We start from the raw sequence: 23499 nt of genomic DNA on the forward strand, positions 1-23499 counted from the left end.
TGTTTTTTATTTTAATGTTTTTTACTAAAATACTTTACTAAAAGTAATTACTTAGTTGTCGTATTTCACTGCTGGGACATTGAATATTCAAATAATCATGAACAAAAATTTGATAAATCTAATTATAGATTTCCTTTCGCTTTAAGTAACAAAAAATATTTTTATGTATATTTTACAACGTTGACACAAGTGGCGCGCAATAAATGTTGAAATGAATATAGGCATAATACGCGCGAGTTTATTTAGAAACTAATACCTCGATCAATGCATTCCGCTTAAGAATTCTATTCAAAAAGCAATACCGCATATATTATATTCCGGTAATCGTTTTTCTTAGCTATGTGTCGCAAATACAGAAATATGAAAATTATAAAGTATAATTTACACGTGCAAAATACTAGTTTAATAAGAACATAGATTTAAATAAAATTATACTTTTAAAACAAAAATATTTGTTTACCATTATAAGTTATTCTAAGGTTCGAGCTTTTATAACTACACTATTTTGACGTTTGCTAATATATGGATTTATATGATCTATACAAAATAGACTTATAAAGTAACATACAGGTTTGTTGCCATGACATTAAATATCTTTCAGAGTGTATGAAAGAGAAACATTTCATTGTCTTTACTAGATCTGCATAAAATTGTAAATTTTAATGTACAACAATTATACACTGTTTATACAATATTTTTTATACAAAATATGAAATAATGACTTTAGAATTTAATAAAAAAATCACAAAAAAACAGTTTTCTTAATAAAGAGTATCTCTCTTTAAACATGTTTTTAAATTTTAACAGGAACAAGAAACTTCTACATAAATATGATTTTATATAAAATTGATTAATTAATTACAAATTGATTATGTAATTGTTTTACCATCTATTAAATAGTACTAAGGAATAAGTATAGATATACATGAAAAACAGAATTTATATATTTATTGACATAAAGTTGCTAGCGTACATCATGTTATCAAAGATTTGTTCATATATGTTATTAACATCATTTTGAAACTACTAACTTTCTGCTTATAATATATCGTGATATATACATTCATATTTATTGAAAATCAATTTTCGATATCAGTATTTTAAATATATTAATAACATATCCAATATGGTATTGAAGTACTTTTTCATACTTTACTGACCATGACAATTCGTTTGCATAAACAAATTTATCAACCAAAAGGTTAGCATAAGTCACAGTTCAATTTCTTACCATTATTGAACTATTGTTTCCACGTAAGTGACATCTCTCCTCCTTGAGTACTATCACGTTGAGGACTCTGCAAAAATATAAAAAGATATATATGCTAAATATAAATAGTAGATGATATGAGAAAGAAAATTATTCAATTACCTTAACTTGTATTTGTTGTTTCAACACAGCAGCCCTTAAAATTAACATACGAGTACGTCTCTGATATTCCTTACACACATTCATAGACTTTTCAAACGTTGTACTGCGTTGATCAACATCCTTTGCATATAAAATCTGAAAATGTACAACAAAGTATTCAAAAACGGTACTTTGATATAAAAACGTGAATACTGATAGTAATTAAAGATAATCACCTTGTTGTGGGAATCAATACGAGCTTGAATTTGACCATCAAGAATTAAATGCATAAGTTCATCTTCTAACTCTGAGACTGTTCTATTAAAAGCAGTTGCCATACGTCTCATGTCTGCGCTTAAGTATGGGCTGAAATATTGTATTAATGCTCTATTCCGAATTTGCGTATACAACGCATTAACGTGTTGTGCTATGTACATGTCCAAGAGTATATTATCCTTTATTTCATCTAGCAATTTCAAACATGATGCATACTTAGATTCATAAAATTTAAAAACAATATCCCTTAATTGTGGTTCCAATTCTAGAAACAATTTGAAAGAATTGCTAAAAATTACTTGTTTCTGTAATTCATGCCTATCAAACGTGGCTAAAGCACAAAGTCCTCCATAAAGAGCTACATTTCCAGGAGATAGTAATTCTGAACAATCAAAATGATCTAAAGATGCTTGCAGAAAGTGTTTTGCAGCCATTTTGTATTTTCTTGTTGCCAATTCTGCCAAACCAGCTGCGACTTTTAACTTCGTAACTATAGACTGATTGTTTTCTTTACCATGAGCATCAGAAAAATCAGGTGTACTTTCAGCCTTTGTAACATAACTCAATACGTGAGTCCAATTTTGCAAATATACGGAAACTTTGATAACATTTAAACACATATTAACAACATGCTTGCCACTAGTGCAATAATCACGTGCTCTGGAGTAACATTTTAAGGCATGAACAAGATCTCCACAATCAAGATAATGATCACCTAAATCATCGTGACCTCTTCTGATACTTTCTTTAATCGAATTACTTCTGTAGTTCTTTAAGTCTGTATCGAATTTTTCTAATTTCAGAGCAGCCTTTTTAGACCGAGATTCAATCCAAGTGTAGTTCACAGTTAACATGTCTTGAGACGTTGATTGTGCTGCAACATCTGGTAATCCAGGTGTGCCTAGAGCTTCTGCTAGGTTTTTATGTAATATCACATAAAGAGAAACATTATATGTTGTCATGACATAGGAGATAGCCATCTTCAATGCTTCTATCCTTAACATTGGACAATGATCAGCTATGTATATAAGCCTATATAGCTTGGCAAGACCTGTGTAGCTGTTAGCATATACTTCCAAATCCTAGAGAAAGAAAAAAAGAAAAAATATACAAATGTTGTTACTCCTTAAAACACTATGTTATACATACCAATGTTGGATTTTCCACAATATATGGTACTTCCTCTGCATTGTCATTGTCCTCTGTAGGAGCATCGACTTGCATAGGCTCCACCACATTTTGCTAAATGTACAAAACATCATTAAATATAAATTACCCACCATACAAAAATAAATATTTTTCATTATTTAAAATTCATAGTACTATCCTAGCAGAAACTAGTATTCAAGAAAAAATATTAAAATAACGATGTTAATTACGAGTGTCATTGGATCGACAGTAACATAATGCGATCTCGAAAAGAAAACATGACAAGAGATTAAACAATATTTGAATTTATTAAAATGCAAACCATAGTTAAATGTTCGATTTATACAAGGAATTATATGCTGTTTTGAAATATTACTTGAACGTCGTGAACTTGCAACGGCATGTCAACGTTCTCCCTTGCGTTACACCTGAGGAACTACGAATGAAAACAAAACTTCACGAGCACTGTATGCAACAGAGAAGGGAGTACACACTCATACACATATATGACCGGTACAGTGCAGACAACTGCAGGCAACTGGAGTAAACTAAATACGTTTTACAACTATATCAAATGAATTTCTATTTTCACAAAATTATATAGATCTTGAACACAGATTTGTGTCGCGTGAGAGAAAATTCACAAAATCCTGTATGATTCCGGTTATCACGTGAATACAATTCTACATGATGCTATATAAGCTTTATAATAGGCAATGTAATGAACAGGTTATTATTTATAAAATACATTATATCATTTTAATATATTTGTGTATATATTATTTAAATAAAATAGGCAAAATATTGTTTACAAGTATCAAAATTCATTTTCAAAACGCTTTGATACATATTTGATATAAAATACTTTAATTATTAAACCGATAAACTATCTTAAACTTTATAAATATTACGAGGAAATTATCAAAATATTGTCATTTCATAACGACTCATGCATGTTACCACGTACAAGATACATGTATCGAAATATATGTATTCAACAAATAATGATTTAATCGCCGAAGAGGTATATACCTCGTCTGTGGGCATTTGTGATTTAACCTTTGTATTAAATTTATTTCTAAATAATTTTTCTTTTTTCTTTCAAGACAACAAAGACCACTCATAGGCTTATGTCAGTATCACTGTGCGAAACATAGAAGGAACATTTCATCTTACGAGAGTTGATGTTATAGGATCTGAAATATCGACTTCGTAAAATATTAGTAATTATAGAACGACCACTTCGTTTTAGAACGGTGAGTCAAAGAACTACATTCAACTGAATCACCGGGGTCGGTAAAAGTAGTAACCATATGTATATCATTTGCGGTCTGAAACTTATCAGTGTTAGAAAATATTGTAATAACTCTCATTGATTTTCAAAGAAGAAACATGAAAAGCGTTAACAACATCAAACTAAGAATATTTTCAAAGTTACAGTTACTACACAATTTAATAGAACTTTCCCATTTATTCTCGGACCTCTATTCAGTAATACATATGTATATTATATACTAAAGAAGGTAAGATCGAACAACATTTGGAAATCTCTTTTTTTTGCTTCATAACTGAGGATCATGTAAAAGGAATAGAAGGAAAAAAGGGAAAAAAAGAAAGCTATACGCAATCAGAGTTGCATTCGTATTCTTACGTTTCATAAAAATATTTAGACTTTTATACGCGTTACAAAAATGTTCTACGTTACAATATTCTATTTATTCTTATATCTTAAGAAACTATTTTAAATATGCAGTTATTAGCTCGATATTATTCGCAACGAAGAATTATTGTTCCTCGCGAGTAAACATCGCGAAATATTTCTTAAATGTGTAAAGTTTTAAAACATAGAAAGTAATAATTGTTTATTAGATATATTATTTTAATATTGGTTTAATTCTTATAATTTACACGATGTGTATAGAAGCTACAATTTTTACATAAAATTTAGGTTGTAAGAATATCATTTTTCTTGTAGAGAGATAAAATAATTTCATGGATGCTGAGTCGTATATTGACACATATTCCACGAAGAACAAATTCTTAAAATTTTATCGAAAATTTTCTAATTTTTAATTGTTGGTTTAATAGAACTGATATTCCGCGATCGATAATCGATTCACGTTTGTCCTTGGCAATCATTTTTCTGTATTAAAGAAAAATCTTGTAGAAGAGAAATAATTTCTCGATATAAAATTTACCGAATTTATGAAATCTTGTATTTGTTTATGAACAATAAATATTCGTATTTAAATGCTGCATAATTTACATAAAGAGAAAGATATATACATAGTTTAGAAAATAACTCTTGAAATGCATGTACATGTGTTCCATAATGCAACTAAGAGATTTGAGATTTCGAAAATACTAATAAAGCACGTTTAAAAATCGTTAATTAAGATTTCTAAAGTTTTATTTTTAAAGCTTTTAAATTATGTATCCATTTTCTGATAATGTCGTAATGTGGTTCACTTGACGATTACTAAATTTCACTAAATTAGATAGGGACATTTTAGACATCCTCTACTGACGACCGATCATTTAGGTAACGCGAAAATACACCAAGAAATATTTGAAGTTTTCCACGGGAAATGTGGAAAACATGGTCGATACGATCGAACGCGAGATTATATGGAACGTAGCTAAGCTACCTGGTTCCAGAAGACGCGTGATGTCTGTCTAGCAGTCGTGTCCAATATGGCGTATGTATTGTGAATTGCATTAACGTGCAGGTAAGACTTGGCTTGATTTTTTTCAATTTTCGTGCGATAAATAAGTTAAACGATGAAAATCTGCGTGCCTCATGGTTGTGACTTTACGTGTTTACTAGTATTTTTGATCGCGTTGCAAAGAATCAAATGTTAATGCAACATTTTCCTTAAAATATGTGAACTTTATCAACCTTTGCACCTTCAAGGTCCAAATAGTGAGGTACGTTTTTGATGACAGGTGTGTCGTATGAAAAGTAGGTGTTCCCGTTCGAATTGTTTTATGTGAAATAACAAACTTGTATAGACTGGAGGAAGAAAATTTGTTGAAGAGAGATTCTTTGAACGATAAAATCTGCCATTGATAACTGTTATTTAGGTCCAAGTGGAGCAGAATTGAATAAAATTTGAAACAGAAGTGTATCTAAATTCTATTCTAAACAGTGAATGTTAAAGTGAGTGCAAATAAAATAATATTTTATATATAAGATGAAAACATAAAAAATAAATTGGTTTTATTTAAATAGAAAATGAATTAAATGTCATGAAAACTAGATTATAAATCAGAGTTGGATACAAATTTAAAATAGTAATTTATTATGGACTACCAATTTGAAAAGTCTGTTTTGCATTTTAAACAGAGATATCAAGTGCTTAAGCTAGTGTCTCACTTTATATCATATCAATATGGTAGGCTATAAGATATCCATCATATGTAAACAAGAATGTAGGTAATATATCTTTAATTATTGAAATATTACATTTCCTTGTATTGTTTGTATTTTATTTGTTCGATATTGAAATGAAACTGTTTCATTTGAATTCACTTTGGCATTTACTACTGGAAATAGTATTTAAAACAATGTAGGATTTCGAATGTATTTATTTCAAATAAAACTGTACCTATGTTTATCTGTATAATTGTTTGTATGTTTGTATTAATAAAATATTAAAGGTACATCTAAATGATAGAGCATAAACAAATTAGACACATAGATGCCTAATAATTTCAAAAATTGCTAGGCAAGATAATTTTAATTTAATTTTGGAAATAAATATACAATTACTCGTAACTATATTTTGATAAAAGTGCTTAATTTGTTTTCACAGGTTCTGTTCCTGCCTCTAGTGCAACTATTTCTGTGAATAAAGGGAATGAGATAAATATAGTAAATCTGTAATCAAACAATGTACAATGAACTACAGTGGGAATATGCCAGATTGGCACCAATTTAATGCCTCGCAGACGAATGAAGTTACACCTACTACTCAAAATGTGAACTCTGGTCATTTGACATTCATTCCTGGTGTTAGTCCACCAACATTGAATGCACTTAGTCTAAGCTCTGAGGGTCTCAATAAGCATCATACTGAATCTAATTTCAATTCGAGAAATTTCCAATCATATAACAATGTTTCGAGTGGTCCAAATCTTTCTAACAACAGCCCTCTTGCATCCATGGTGCAAATGCAAAACTGCATTGGCCATTATGGTTCTCCAAATACAAGAAATCCTATGTTAGATAACTTAAACGCTTCTGTGGATCCTAGAAATACTACGATTGGAACTATAAATGATGAAATAGGATATAGAAACAATCAGGTGCCTTTTAACAGACCTATTGGTCACTTAAGTGGGCCAAGTTGCAATCTAAATGCATCAACTGGGCCTGCACCTGGGTCTGGAACCAGAACTAATTCAGGACCAGGACCTGGAACTAATCTTGTAAATGGAAGTGGTCCTGGGCCTATATTTGGTCCTGGTCCTAGACACGGCCCTTTACCTGGATCAGGATCTGGACCAGGCTCAGGACCTGGAAACATGGGACCAAGGAATACTAATATTGGTTCAGTACCCCCAGGGAAATCTGGACCTTCCTCCTTTATGTCTTGCAAAGGACTGTGCTGTAATTCTGATCCTAACATTAATTATCAACAATGGGAAAAATTTGGATCCTATCAAAATAATACATCATATAGAGATAATGTACATCCATCTGGCTACCAAATAGAAAACAGACACTTTGGGAATAATTGTAATTTTAGGAAAGATAATCTTGAAGGTAAAGAAACAATGGGATCTGTATTGTCAAATGCGACTGCTGTAGATCATAGAAGAAACTTTGCTGATTACAAATATCATAAAGATCAATTAACACATAGAAACTATTCAACATCTTCAGGGATGTTTCATAATTATCCTATGCAAAATTATAATTATTCTACTGAACATCAAAAGTACCCTTATCCTGTCAAAGAACATCCCAAGACTAATAATATGAATATGTCAAATTCAGGAATGCTGAAGCATCAAGAACAAAATTTTATTGCTCAACAAAAATTTAATAATAAACAATTTCAATATCAAAATGGGAGTATGCTACCTAAAGGAGTGCCTACTTTAAATGTTAATGGAAACATGACGTCTTCTCAGAATCCTTACTTTAGTTCACAATATACAAGAAACATTCCGACAGAAATCTCTCATGAATGTCAAGAAACTACTGACAATGCTACAGTAATAAATAGAATGCCAGGTACTTATATGCACAATTCTTCTGCTCAGCAACAAGCATACCAACATAAAATTGCAATGCAAAAATTTTCAATGGAAAATCATCTTCGGGAATTGAGTAGAGTACCTGGATATCAATCACATCCAAAATACAAAGAATGCATTCTGAGGTACAGAGAAATATTGAAATTACAGCAATTAACTGGTTACCAAAACCCTGTTCAACAAACTTCACGTGTTGCAACACCAGTTAATACTGCAGTACCACCGATTAACTTACAATTTGATCAAAATGGTATATTAATAAACTCAAATTTTCTTGCAGATGGTTTCTCTAAATTGCAACATCCACCATCTACAGAACAATCATCAGAAAATATGGAGAAACAAAAAAAGGATCTAGCTGTTGCTATAACTAATGAAAAGTGTCAGCAAGCACAGCAGTCAGGACAGTTAATGATTCCTTCACAAAGTGAACATGTTCCTTCCTCATGTGCAGAGAACTTTCAAAAGCAAAGTCAGTTTTCAATACATAAGGACTTCAATCAAAATCAATTGAAAGTACAAACAAGTGAGAGGCATAGATTTGATACCCTAAATACCACCAATGCTGATAACAAAACGATGCAGCAAAAAGCTTCTAAACAATTTGCTAATAAACCAGACCTTGATGTTCGACAATTTTTGGCTAATTGGGACGAGACTGACGACGAAGAGGGACCGACGTCAAATTTGCAAGATACCGTTTTAAGTGAAACCACTCCAGTTGTAGTCGTAAGCTATGAGAACGTAGATCTTTCATCGAAAATTCCACAAAATATAGAGGCGTCCAGAAGAAACAGTTTTGATTCGAGCGAAACGACGATAGACAATAAGAAAGAGGCTGATGAAAACATGATAACAACTCAAGATTGTTTAACAATATCGTATTCGCCCTCGGAAAGTACTGAAATTGCCAAAACTACTAAACGGACGATAGAAGAAGGTGTGGTAAAACCTGGGAGCATTATACATTGTATAAGCAATGGTCCTGATGAGATACCCACAATACACATAGTAGATAATTTAGAAATAAGTAACATATTAGGAGCATCTAACGACCAGGTTATACAAACTTTAGAAAAGCAAAAAACGTTCTTTAGAGAAACAACTAATATTGAAACAAAAGCAATAGCTCTTAAGAATACTGAACAGCAGGAGAAAAATGAAACCTGTGCATTGTCTACTAACTACAATACATCTCTTGGTAATGTGAACAAGAATACAAATATTCAGGATTCTAGAATTTCTGAAACAATTCAAACAGATACTGCATCTATAAACAATCAAGAACTAAGAGTTTTATCAGGAACAGGAAAAAGTAATCTGGATGTTACTGACAATCTAGATTTAAAAAAACAAAACAGTTTCGCCAGTGAAGAATCCCATAATCCTGATGATATAAGCTTACCAGATTTACCAACATCTGAGTGTACACCAATCTCCACAACTTTAAACACTCCTATTCATTCTGATAGTGAGGAATCATCGCAAAACATTGAAGACCTATCTATATCTACAAATCCAATAGAGGTAATGCAAAACAGCCCAGTAATTAGTTTCACACAGTCTCCAGTTAAAATGGAACCATATGGGCAATTGAGCAGTGGAGATAAACTTAAGAATAGATCTCTTAATACGCTAGAATTGGAGTTCCAGAAAGAAAATCATTACAAGAACAGTGACACTACTAGTTCTCATGAGCAAGAAATAACTCTTAGTAATTTTGATTTCTCTGAAAGTAACTCTAAAACAAAATCTGCTGAAATTGTTAAAGATAAGCAGGTCAAGTGTCTTGGTACCAATTTGGTTAGGAAGAAAGTTTTCTTAATAGATGGTAATGAAAACGATAGAAGAGTTTCAGATACGCGCGCTGCTTTAACATCCATTGCATATAAACTAGAGGTTCAACAAGAGGCAGTAGAAAGTGAAAAGAATTCAGAATGTGAGTCTCCTAACTCTGAGCAAGAAGGTAAACATAAAGGCACAAGAAGATCAACAGATTCAATGAAATCTGTAATTCAAAGCAGTGACTCTACTGCAGATGTAGATAATATTGTCCATACCGCGATTTCAACTGCTTCTAATGCAAATTTGACAAGTCTTACAGAGTCTGGTGATGAAACCCAAGCATCTAAACATGAAAAAGAGCTATCTAGAAGACAGAAAATAAAAAATTTGAATATGTCTATTAATACCATCAATCCAACGTTATCAAAAGTTGATTTGAATACAAGGAAAAAAATAAAGGAATCCGTAGGTTGGGAAGATAAATGTGTAGATAGAAATGCAGATAAATTAATAACAACTAAGAAAAGGGATGTAGAACATGTAACACAATCAAAACATTCAGACATCAAAAGATTTACTGGCGATGATTCAAAATCATCAAGAGGTGAGGAACATTCTGTGTGCCATATGACTTCTCAATACAAAAATTATTCTGTTACTGTGATAAAAGATAATGTTATTTTAAGTCATCAGAAATCACACGGCACCACAGAGAAAAATATAAATGTTTACTGCGAGAAATCACCTGAATTTCAATTAAGAGAAACCAATACCAAAGAGCTTTCTGAAGAAGTAGAACTTAAGAAACATATTTCTAGCAAACTTATTCCCACTTTGCCTGAAAATGTCCATTCTCAAAATTCTAAGAAATCCGAATTACAGCACAAGAATCTGGAAACTATAGATGGAAACGTTAGGTTCACCACAGATGAAATACGTCTGTTAAATGAGTATAGAAGAGAGAAAGATAAATTGCAGCAAGATAAAAATATAGAGGAAAAATTGCAAAAGGTAGATGATAATACAATTTATCATAAGAACGATAAAATGGAATGTTCACAAGTTAAACAAAACAATGAACTATTAACAGTACACAAAGTAAGTCTAAAGCAAAATGTGTCGTCTCTCGTTAATCTAAGTCCTGAGAATGTGGAAACGCCAGAAAAAGTGGATATAAATAAACACATGTATTCAAAGAATTTTGTTAAGAACGTTAACTCCGACTTCGGAATTCAAGTTGCGAATGTAAACTTTAAGATTAAAGATAGTGAGCTTGGGAAAGAGATGGTCTTAAGAGACAATAGTCAGGAGCACGTTAAGGATTCTCTGGATGGCATAAAAATTGAGATAAATTTTTCGCGTACAGAACGAAATTCGAAGGAACAGAAGCAAAACAAACGCTTGTATGAAAATTTCAGAGCAGCAGATGATCAGAACACATATGAAATTGAAGATTCATTTTCATATCCTGTTGTTGCTTGTTCTAATAATGTGTTGGACTGTCAGCATCGGCTGCATTCTAAAGAGCAGGAAACAGTGAATAATTTGAACATTTTTGACAGGGAAGCAAATAATACTGAAAGCAATGCAGCAACATCAGTTGCAGATACAAATGTGAGTACCACTCTTAAAAACAGTGGAAAAAATTCATTGAAAGCAAATGAAGATGCTTTAATATCTATTATTTCCAAGGGGTCGTGTAATTTGACTTCAGAAAGTCAGGGTTTTAATAAATTATTACACAATAATGTACAGTGTAAGGATACATCAAAATCAGAAATAATTGAAGGTACTAATTATTCTCTTGATACTGATATGAATAAGTCAAAATGTGCAATACCTAATACTGCCATAGTTGATGCAAATAATATATTAATTAAGGCAAAAAATATATTTGAGGAAGAAGATAGTTCCATGCATGCAAAAGATGATCATATAGCTAAAATACAAAAAGAAAATTCTAGTTTAGTAGAGACTTCTTCACAAATTGCGATAGAAGCATTAAAGAAAACCGAGGAAAAGGAAATAGCCAGTGTATCCCATGTCAAAAATGTAAAAAAACTACCAGAACTTAATCTTGTAAAGTTAAGTGCGAAATCGTTAAACTCCTTGAGCACTCTAAACTTTAGTTTCGATAAACTAGATTACAAGAAGTGTTCAGGTGTAAATTTTGATCATCTTCATGCATGTGTGAACGAAGTTGGTGAGTTGGATGAAACTTACATGGGAAAGTGGAAGAAGCCAAAGATAAATCCCATTTTTGAAGACTGTGACATGTTCCAAAGTACCAGTGGGTACATAAATCCTATTTTTTCAAGCATAGATAAATTGGAGGATTTGCATACAGTTCCTGTATACACTACCAAAGATGGAAAGATATCTTACAGTCCTAATCGAAGATTTACACATCATGAATTAATGTTAGAGACTCGTAAACGGGATGGATGTCCTTCTACACGAAAGTCTCACTATACTGATACTTGGAATAGTTATTACAATTCAAAGTTTCGTAAGTTATACAAGAAAAAGCGACATCATAATTTTAGCGACAAGAAAAAACATGAGTTTAAGAACATGAAATGTTTATATGAACGTAAAAAGAACTATTCAGATGACTTTTGTGGGAGAAATCATGTTAAATATAAGAACTACATACACAGCATTAAAAATAACAATGCTGTTGTGTCCAAGATATACAGTAGCAGTGATTCTGATGAGGAAATTATAGACCACAATAAGTATCGTATTACTGAAACAAGTAATCACAAAAAGAATCACAATATTCAGAATAAAGCTACTATAATTACTCTTAATTCGCATAAGAGTGAATCAGTTACAGATGACTTAGATCTGGAAAATAAAGACAAGGAAAGTACTACATCTGATGTCCATTCATGCAAAGGTAAAGACAAACATTTGGAAGAGACACACTCTCATGCCTGTAATAGTGACAAGGACAACAAAATCTATCAGACTACAGATAATAATTTGAGCAATATTTTTTTTCCAGAAGCACATACTTCAGTCATTTTACATTCAAACTATGGGAATACAGATGAAAATATTAAACCCGATCTAAATGAATCTCCATTAATTAAATCCAATGATTTTACTTCAGAAAGCCTTCAGTTGAGCAAAGATAAAATTTCAAATAATAAATGTACTAGTCCAAGTCCTAGTGTAATTGGAAATTCTAATGTCTTTGGCAATCATGGAGAAGCTATAAATACCACAGATAAATTATCAGATTCAAGGTTCCTAGAAGAAGTGACTTTATTGAATGAGAATGAACAAATAGCCAGTTCATATTCTGTTGAAGGGAAAGAAAATGATAAAATACACGTTTCAAAAAATGCTGTGCATATTAAAGAACAAAAAAAAGAAAATAATTTAGAGATATTGGATAACCAAACTTCTTTTTTGGAAACTAAAGATATTTTTGAGAATATAAACCATGCAGAAACTAATGAAATTTTGGAAACTAATCAGATTAGAAAATTTAATCAAGTAAATTTTACTGAAACAAATGAATTCTTGGAACTTCATCCAGATGTCGATAACATAATTCAGCAAAAGTCAGAAGCTTCTTTAGAGCCAGAAGAATTAAAAAATACACCTATTGAAATGATAGAGATATTAGTCTCTAAAAAGGATATTAGTAAAACAAATGATGAAAAATTTGTAAACTCTGCAAAAAACATTTCAGACTGTGAACAAGAAAGTAACCGAATTATTAAAAAAGTACTAACTTTGAATGAAGAAAGTACAAATAAGAACACAAAAGAAAACATTAAACTTTTGAAATATGAAAACAATGATTCACTGAGAAACAGCTCAGAAGTAACTGTTGATACTTGTGTAAACCAAGAGGAATTTGAATCTCAAATAGTGCAGAAAGATATAACACCTGATCAACAAAATTCAGAATATATATCTGTTGAGGTATTAGAGAATGATAAAAAAGTAAACATGAATTCTGATCAAATTGACATTGGAATGGTTGAAAAGTATGATGAATTGATTTTTGCAAACCTTTCCAAGAATACAATTCATATTGAAAATGACAGTATCATCGAAGACTCGATTGTATTTCATGGAGACGAAGCGGCGATGGAAGTTCTACCAAATATAAAGGAAACTTCAATAGATTATTCAGTGCTATCACCTGATAATTTAATAAAGCATTTACATGTAAATGCTCCCAATAATCTCCAAAGTGAACATGAAAGTAATCTTAGTCAAGATTCTTCAGTAGAAAGTAAAATTCCTCTTTCAAGTATGTACTGCACTATCAAAGATTCTTCAGCTAAGAGTACTCACTGTAGCAAAAATCTAACTGTAGAAAATGAACAGGAAGAAAAGCAGTGTCAATTATCTTCTCTCGAATCTTATAGTTCAGGTCACTCATCAAAAAACAATGTAGACATAAAAGTAATACCCAAGCTTGTCATAAAGAAAACTGATACATTAAGTTCAAAATCAGAATGTTCATTTGACTATACAGAATCTGAGAATCTTACCAATAGATATGATGCAAAACTATTGACCGATGTACGTCAAAAAATACCAAAAATGATAATCATGAAAAGCAGATCTCGTTCAATAACCCCTACTGTTGAAATTTTGGACAGACCTAAATCTGAAAGAATACAGAATCTTTTTTCAGAGCCCAATGATACCAGCATGGATATGGATAACAGTGATTCTGAACTCTATACATTAAAATGTACTAATTTTGCAAGCAAAGTACCGAAAGTGAAAATAAAATTGGAGGATATATCTTCCAAGGACTTGAAATTATACTTGAAACGAAAAGCTATTAAACAGAATGTTTCAAAAATGAAAATTAAAAAAAGTAAAACACATGAAAGTAAGACTTTGACAATGAAATTTGAAACAGAAGGTAGTTCAGAAACAGAAGTTACTGACTCTGATGATGACAACAAAACTATACAGGAGTCAGTAGCTAATGACACTGAGAAAATACCAAAATTGAAGTTAAGAATGCAAGAAGAAGACAAGTCTTTATCACCAGAAAGAACCAGAGGAAAAGATACGTGCATTTCAAAAATACCTTTTAAGAGAACTAGAAGAACAAGAGAAGAAGATGCAAGGCACTCTGTAAAGTATGATAAATCCAAAACTAATGAGAATGAAATAAGAAGAAAGTATCCACAGTGTATGACTGGAAAAATTCCCAAGGTTATAATAAAAAGAACACAGATCGGCACAGAATTCAAATGTGAAATTAGTAAAAGTAAAAAGACGTTAGCTATTGAAACATCAAAGTGGCAACCAAAAGTTAAGCTACAAAGACTCCAAGTTCTGGACCATATGGTAATGGATTTAAAGCAATCAAAAACCATATTGAAAGATAAAACTATGATAAATGCAATGTCTAATACACCTTTACACATTGAAGATGATATTAATAATAAAGATTCAAGACACGATAATAAAGTAAAACTATGTAGATCTAATTCAGCATCAAGTTTGTCTCCTGTTAAGTGTAAACAGAGAAGATTGTCTGATCCTGATTACATGAAAGTAGATACAAAATTAGTTACTGATTTCATTAATATTAATTCAGATGACAATAAACATAAATTACTGAATATTAATGAAGTATCAAATCTCAAAGTAGTTGACAGTGAGAACAAAAATTTGAAGAGGAAAAGTAAGAAAAGACTATTTTCTCAGAGTAAAAAAATGAGTCACAGTCTGAATAATGAAAGTGAGAATGAGACAGAAAGACCAATTAAATCCAAAAATACAACAGAGAATTCTTTTAAAAATCTTTTGACGAACAAAGACAATGATCTGGTAGTTGAGAAAAAAGAATACTCATCATTGGGGACCAAGGAAAGTACATCTTGCATAGAAGACAAACTTCTAGGATCTGGTATTGTGCGTTCGCGTAATTTTGACGATACCGAGAATTCTATAATTAAAGTTGACTCTTCAGATGAAAGTCAAACCACTATAGAACTTTTACCAGCGTCACCTGATAGTAGTGAAAACGAATCAAAAAACCGTGAATTTGAAAGTACAAATAGGTTATATATAAAAGATGCAGTACCAACTCAATTGGAATTGGAATTAGAACTTATTGATAAAAATAACATACAACGTTCAGATATACTTGTACCGAAAATTAACGAATTAAATTCTGTGAACATTGAAAAATGTGATCATCCATCATATTCTAGAAGGTATATTAATGAAGAATCAACAAAAGCATATTTTAGTGACCTTCAATATTCTTCACAAAATACTTTCGACCAAAACAAGATGCAAAGTTTAGAAAAGAAATCAAATGACTATTTTTATTGCAATGACTTGTTAGTTAAGGAAGTACTAGCTGCTAAGGAAACACTAAAGAAATGTTTAACTCGATCTGTAAATGAAAATACAGAACAGAGAATATCAAGGCCCAAAACAGTAGCAGAAAAAAAACAAGGTTTAAGTTTCAATTTTAAAGATCTTGAAAAATCCTATTGTAAGTCTGAAACTGTGCAGTGTAGCAACAATAACGAAAACATGAAAATATATAGCAAATCTAAAAGCACAGAAAACGAATACAAGTCAATACATAGATTAAACATTGTGAAAGTTGAAGAAAAACATTCCAAAGAAGATAAATTATCCTATGTAGAAAAAAGGTTGAAATCAAATGATTTGCAAGATAGAGTACTTTATGCCACGGAATGTTCTACAGCTTCTACATGTGGATATACTTGTGTACCAAAGGCAACTACAATTTCTTTAAAAGCTACTAAACAATATGGTCGAATTACAACAGTTGAAGAATCTTCAAATAAAGCAGCAGATAGTTTTTACCTATCTAACAAACAAAGTAGTGTACATGCTATAGAAAAGTTTCATGAAGAAATATCTGAAAAAAAAACAACTAGTAGTATTCAAAATCAGAGAGATAATGAAAGTACAAGTGAAACGAAAATAAAAGAAGACAATATGCCATTATTAGTGCCAGAATTTGCTTTAAATTTTGATTCCAGTTCAGATAGAGATAGTTCTAGATCTCCACCTGTTATAACAAACCAAGAAGAAGTTGAAAATTCAGCAGAAGATGCAAAAGATATGAAGAGTAAAGTAATAACTCCAATTGAGAAAGTAGAAGAGGATGAGGAACATTCCTATAAAGACTGTGAGATGACCATTGCTGACATTATAACACAATTAGCTTATCATGAGAAGGTAGAGATTCTTTTTCACTTTACATAATTGAAAAGATTAAATTACATTTTTTGAATAAAATTAAACATTTTGATATTATGTTGCAGGCAACAAAGAAACATAGAAGGTACTGTAATTTATGCGAGAGATGGTTCCCTACAACGTCGCGACATCGACGGCATTTAGCTGGATATCAACACCGTTATATGGAATTAACACAGCGTAAAAGTATTCATACTCTTTTTATTTTATTCACTGGCAAACCTTGTCCAAGACTTCTGCCAGCAAACGTCATTCGCAAAGATTGTTCCATAGGAGAATTAACGCCTTTACAAATTGCTGTTCAGGTATGATAAATAACATTCTACTAATGAAAGTATTTCACTAACAGATTGTTTAAAATTTATTATTTCTTTAGCTCATAAGAAAATACTTATTCTGGACACCTATTTTACTAATTATGTATTTCAGGATATTGCAAAATATGTAGAACATACACAACAGGATTGTAAACCAAGAGAGTGATAGCACCAGTCACTGCAAATTATTTTGGCTGCGTACATACGTTTCCTGTGATCGCCTATAGTGGAACAAATAATGTGAGTACCTCTAAAAATAAAGTACTGTAAAAAGCAGAAAATGAAGAAATCTGTGACACTTTCAATCTCAGTTGAATTGTACATGTTCATAATATAATTATTACTACTTGTAATAACATTACCATTGTACAATTACAAAGAAAGATTAACATCTATGAACTTTGCAGAAATGCGTTGTTGATTGATGTTAATTGTTAAAAGTTACTTGAAAAAAAATTATTTTGAGTAGTTAGATATTTAGCCAAAGATTTTAGCTACAAAGTACATGTTAGATTATTTATAGTTTTCGAAGACTGCACGGTCTTTTATTTGTACAAATGAAGTTATGAGTAATATAATAAATGAATGTGCTCGTTATAAATTTTTATTTATATTGTGAAAAGACTTATATATATGATGTATAAATATACATATATATATGTATAAATATATATGTATATACATATATATGTATATATATTTATTATTATTGTTTTAAAAAAGATATGTACTCTTGCAACGTTAAACAGACCTAAAAATATATACAGTTATATTTGTATAAAATTATATATTTTAAGCAGGGATAGTCAATGTAAAAGATATCTATATTGTATGTTATTAGATAAAACGAATGAACTATGAGATGTTAAAGTTTTTAAAATTAATTTAATGGAAAAGTATGACAAGAAAATATTGAGTTACTGTTACAAACTTCAGAATATACAAATTTTATGAGAAAGAATTATTTCAATTACTCTGATTCCATATTAAATTTGTATTATTATGCGAAATATTATATATTACTAGTATCTAAATAATATAACACTATATTTTCATATTATGTGCATGAATTTTTATTTCTATGCATTTTTTTTTTAACATAAAAAATAAAAAAATTTGTTTCTAATTTTGCCATTAAATATAACAGTTTTGTCATTTCTATTTTGTAAGAATACTACCACGTAGCTCAACAGTAACATCTCATAGCTCATGGGAAAATTTACACATAATACAGTGATACCTGTTTAATTCCCCCCTGTCACATGTTTATGTTTGATTTAAACTATTTAAATGTGCCTAATGAGTTACTGTTCATAAAATAATTAAGTTTTTAATTGTTTTAAATGTTATCACTGTTTTTCTTATTATTATATTGATACAATATGTACTGGGAGTAGGAAAGATCCTTAAAGAATAAGTTCCTGGAAATAGAAAAAAAAGGAATAGATATATTCCCTGTTAAGAGGCTAAAACAGGTGTTAGTACAGGGTTGATAGACTATATTGACAATCGCTTCATAGTTTTCTTTTTTCTGGTTTATATTCTAAAGAATAAAAATACAGTGAAAGTCACTTTATCGAAATGAAAGATCTAGTTCTATTGTGAAATTCAACCAAATAGGAGAAATATATATATCTATATACATAAGTCTATTGATTGTTATTCCACTTCATGTTTTGTTTCATAAGTTTGTTTCAACTATTTCATATTTTATTCGCACGAGTGCCTTAAGATACACCTAACAGTATTTGTCGTATCGTGTTGTATATAAGATTAAATGAAACTATACATATTATGCGCATTCAGTTCTTGTGCGTATTTCTAATGTTCTTGTACGGAATGTGCATAACATATGTTACAATTATGGGAACATATAATTAAAAATGTACAGGTGTTTAAAGAACATAATATATCTTTTTGTACATTTTTGAATCAGATTTATGTTATTTACATATCTTTCAATGCAATTTCTACATAAAAATCACTTTCACAGATATGTTCCTTGAATATTCACATATGTAGAAAGTAATTAACCATTTATGTATAATGGTGATAAATGCTCTCATAATTGAAACTTTGTTATGCACATGTTCTATGATATCAATGTGTGTTCTATGTGCCTAAATTTTAAGGAATTTATATACATTGAAGTTCAAACATGCATAATACTACTTATGCACATTTAACATAATATAAAAATATATCACATGTACATTCTGTAGAGGAAAAAATCTGAAAGTTTTTTATAAATGCTGATAATTATATGATGAAGAATTGTATCTATCTGGTGACATGTGTGCTGTGCTTTCAAATAAACTTAAGAATTTTTAAATACTTTAGTTATGCAAAACAAATGCAACAAAATTACAAATATGGCATTTTTATCCACCATTATAATAATTAACAAAATTTGAATATTTAAAGTTTTTTCATTTCAATGTAACTAGTTCATTATGCAAATATAAGAAATCAAGATATTCTCAAGAAATCAAATTATATTTAATATATGCTTCATTTAGATGAACAATGGATTTTTAATGAATTCAATTGTTGACTTCCATTAATATAAATTAATATAAGATTGCACTGATTCAAATATTTACAGTTAAAAAATTTATATTAAAAAATAAAAAGTGTGATTCTTTTATTCTTTGATATAGTTATATTATTATTGAATTTGAAAATCAAGTTTTCTGTGCAACTTAAGAATCAGTTTCTAACTTAGTTAAAATATAAAAGTGGGTACATATGAAACAATTGAATTAGTGTTTAATTTAAAATGATATATGTTACTGTTTTTTTCAGTAGAATTTATTACAAATTTGCAAAACATTTTTAATAAAATTGTAAGTTCAATAATAAACTAATTTTCATATATATTGATTCTATACATCCAACTGTCTATAAAAAGTTATATACTGTCTTTATAATTATCTATTTATCAAACTGTAATTTGTAATTTTTTATACTTTCAAAAATTTAGATATTGTATTGCACGTTAGATATGAGTCAAATAAAAGCACCATTTGAATGAGGCAAACCTGTATAGTGAAGTAAGTGCAATTGTATATTTTTACAATGTTTACAATTGATCATTCCATAAAAAATATTAATTTTTGAAATAGTTGTTAGCTCTGCAATTCTGTATCAAGCAGATGATTTATACAGTTCTGCTAATTTTATACACTGCGTGTAATTAATATAGAATAAACGTGTGACGTATATTACATTAAGCCGCAAGTGTGTCTTAGATGTGTAACATCTTTTCAATTTTAATATCTCTAATGAATTAATTTAATTTTAAACGAGAATTTTGCAAAGGTTCAAACAATTTGTGAATGTAACATAATTAATCATGATATGTATTAGCAATAAAATTTAATGATTGTTTAAACTTATGAGAAAAAACTTTCTAAAAATTAAAAATTTGAATTACACATTACACATTATACAAATGTTACATATCTAAACACAGAACCATTCCATAAATAACAAATAAGAAATTTTATTGGTAAAAATAAGAATTGTATGAATCAATAAAATATTTTCTGTTATTGTACTTAGGCTACAAAAGTGTATACAAAACTCTAGTTGATATATTAAAGAAATAATAAATAGTGAAAATTATCATGTATGCATGTATCTTTTAATCCATTTGTACATCCTTATTTTAAACCATTTCATTAACCAATACTTCTGTTAAATAATTACAAAATGCAACTCTAAGAGCAAACTTTGTAATTCATTTATATTCTTTGTAGCTGTTCTATCAGCTTTTAAAGCAGTGTTAAGATACAATTATCTACTCTAGTACTATTTATCCTCAATGACAGAATGTAAGTTTAAAGATTACGATTTGAATATATTAGTTTTAAGTACTTAATAATTGTATTCACAAAATTAATTACTCTATTAAATACTGCTATAGAAAACTTAAGATTCTATTAAAAATAACCAAGGTGGTCTTCAAATCTTCTCTAGACCTCTATCTACAAAAACACTACTGCTATCATATTATGGTTACATTCAAACCGTACCATTTTTATAACACTTTTTCTTATTATTTAAAATAATGCCTAATAATATTCTGAAAAATGTTCGCTACTCGAAACAGCTGATAAACATTTTTTAAGGTTTGTCATTAAAGTTATTAATGTATAAAAAATAATAACATTTTTATTTTATCGCTTAGATGTATGAAAATGATTAAATCTACTGTTCATTGATGCAAAGAAAATCCTTATTGAAGTAGACTACAAAGTTTACCGGAAATGAAATCTGGACAATTGGATCGGAATTGAGAAAAAAGAAAAGGTGGCAATTGAGAAATTGTCACGTGATATTCGTTATCGCGGGATAATTTCGAATACTATTCTAACAAAAATAATGAAACACTCAAGAAAAAACATCGTATTAGACAGCGCAGATTGTTATTCGACAAGTCTGGACGCACCTTTATGTTCCAAGAATCAACCTTATCTCGAGTTGTGACCGACCTTCACATTCACAGCATCTGGGCAGCTTGTCATGGCTTGCCGAGCTAGTGAACCAATGAAATACGTATTACTGTAGGAACTCGTTAGTTGCGTGCTGAACGCACTCGTTAGTTGCGCTCGAGTTATCCCCACCACTTGTTGGAATTGATTCGAGCGAGCGACCCTTCAGGCCACCTGCACTTGACACTTGGAGTCCGCAGACGATGAGTCATCGTTTCAATGTATGAAAAATGAAATTTGTACAATTTTATTTTATCTCAATGAACCTCCGTGAATTAGAGAAGTAAAAGAAAGAGTTTCTACTCAAAAAATAGAATAATATAGATAAATACAATCAATTTACAAATAATAATTCAGAATTTACAAATACAATCCTATTTTGTAAAAATAGTGATTTTAATCATTTTGCACATACATACGAACCATTATTTTTTTACAGCCGTCTTAATATTTGCAAATGAAAACATTGTAACGGTAGAGTACATTACTATCTAGTGCAAAATACTTGGATTGTGACTTATTTTCTTTAGGAAGATCTCGCCAATTTGTTAAGACCTCCTGTATCGATACAAAATAGAAATTAACCAAATTTCATCATATTTCAGACATCAGAGAAACGACTTGTTGACCATTGAACATGTGATGGGAGATTACTTTTTCTTTCATTTACTCTTACCCTAAGAAATCATCGTAATTTCAATTATCAATATTTGTGTGCCGCCAAACCCGGATCGCAAGCAACTAACGAGTCCTTATTATATTTATTTTCTGACACTAGATCACGAATAATGAATCCGTTTAAATTCTAATTGCGCAACAATAGAAACGAAAGATTCAATGGTAAAAACGTATAGAGAGTTGCAAAATACCCGAGAGTCTGATTTATTTAATTTTACTTAACCGACTCTCAAAGGTATATATACAATATGAAATTGTACTATCTTGCTTTGCAAGTCAAACGTCGAATTTGATCTCATTTTCATCGGGAAAATTTCGTTGATACGATAAAAATACTTTCATAAAGGTAAAGTATAAAGTATATAAATTTCATTTTTTAATTAGTGGATGATTCGTTTAGCGCGTGCGTACCTTATCGTTTTCGCGCGCCGGCTGCTAGTAGTCCGAAGGGTCGCTCGTTCCTAACAGTTGCTAGAATTGGTGGGGATAGCGATGAGCAAGTTGGGGGTCTCGCAGGCGACATCTTTCGGGGCACTACTGTATAAAAGACTTGCATGAAAGGAAACCGGACATTCTTTAACGAGCCTTTGGACATCAACTGTTATTCGGTCGGCGTGCGCCAAGAGTTTACTACGAAGATGGCGACTAGCAGAAGAAATAACAAATCTGCATTCTCGATACAACAGAGATTTGAAATTGTGCAACAACTAAAAAGTGGTGCATCTGCCAGAAGATTAGCTGCTAAATATGATGTTCACCCCACCACTATTCGCCGCATTCGACAAAATGCAGCAGCTGTGTATCAATTTGCAAAACAAGGGGTCGAAATGAGGAAACGAAAAAATATAAGGAAACCGGCAAACGAAGAATTGGACAACCGAATGTACATGTGGTATTTAGAACGAAAAGCACTTGGGAAGCCGATCACGAATTTATTGTTGCT

The 23499-nt window shown here is 30.5% G+C and overlaps 2 protein-coding genes across 6 annotated transcripts; one reads left to right on the plus strand and one right to left on the minus strand.

The window, feature by feature from the left end:
• Positions 1–926: 926 nt before the first annotated feature.
• Positions 927–21949, minus strand: Csn1b (COP9 signalosome subunit 1b). 3 transcript variants are annotated; one of them, XM_076315563.1, is made up of 5 exons: positions 21836–21949; positions 2777–2869; positions 1588–2709; positions 1373–1507; positions 927–1298 (listed from the first exon to the last, which is right to left on the minus strand). In XM_076315563.1, the coding sequence occupies exons 2-5, from the start codon at positions 2849–2851 to the stop codon at positions 1242–1244; spliced, it is 1389 nt and encodes a 462-aa protein (XP_076171678.1). In that variant the 5' UTR covers positions 2852–2869; positions 21836–21949; the 3' UTR covers positions 927–1241. The 3 variants fall into 3 exon arrangements, with proteins under 3 accessions (XP_076171678.1, XP_076171676.1, XP_076171677.1); XM_076315561.1 differs by lacking the exon at positions 21836–21949 and adding an exon at positions 3153–3298; XM_076315562.1 differs by lacking the exon at positions 21836–21949 and adding an exon at positions 3099–3139.
• LOC143149240 (uncharacterized) lies at positions 5328–17968 on the plus strand. 3 transcript variants are annotated; one of them, XM_076316442.1, is made up of 5 exons: positions 5328–5505; positions 6592–12728; positions 12837–17044; positions 17131–17370; positions 17495–17968. In XM_076316442.1, the coding sequence occupies exons 2-5, from the start codon at positions 6677–6679 to the stop codon at positions 17546–17548; spliced, it is 10554 nt and encodes a 3517-aa protein (XP_076172557.1). In that variant the 5' UTR covers positions 5328–5505; positions 6592–6676; the 3' UTR covers positions 17549–17968. The 3 variants fall into 3 exon arrangements, with proteins under 3 accessions (XP_076172557.1, XP_076172558.1, XP_076172556.1); XM_076316443.1 differs by having other exon boundaries at positions 12840–17044; XM_076316441.1 differs by having other exon boundaries at positions 6592–17044.
• Positions 21950–23499: the final 1550 nt, after the last annotated feature.

The sequence above is a fragment of the Ptiloglossa arizonensis genome, chromosome 7 (genome assembly GCF_051014685.1).
Source record: "Ptiloglossa arizonensis isolate GNS036 chromosome 7, iyPtiAriz1_principal, whole genome shotgun sequence".
In the NCBI taxonomy this organism is placed as follows: domain Eukaryota; kingdom Metazoa; phylum Arthropoda; class Insecta; order Hymenoptera; family Colletidae; genus Ptiloglossa; species Ptiloglossa arizonensis.

Bases quoted from the DNA above. Each gene is read 5' to 3' on its own strand.
- LOC143149240 (XM_076316441.1), top strand. From the start codon at position 6,677: ATGAACTACAGTGGGAATATGCCAGATTGGCACCAATTTAATGCCTCG. The intron at 17,045-17,130 runs GTAGAGATTCTT...ATTATGTTGCAG, and splicing joins AATTAGCTTATCATGAGAAG to GCAACAAAGAAACATAGAAG. The intron at 17,371-17,494 runs GTATGATAAATA...TATGTATTTCAG, and splicing joins CTTTACAAATTGCTGTTCAG to GATATTGCAAAATATGTAGA.
- Csn1b (XM_076315561.1), bottom strand. From the start codon at position 3,179: ATGCCGTTGCAAGTTCACGACGTTCAA. The intron at 2,710-2,776 runs GTATGTATAACA...TTCTTTCTCTAG, and splicing joins TTGTGGAAAATCCAACATTG to GATTTGGAAGTATATGCTAA. The intron at 1,299-1,372 runs GTAATTGAATAA...ATATTTTTGCAG, and splicing joins AACAACAAATACAAGTTAAG to AGTCCTCAACGTGATAGTAC.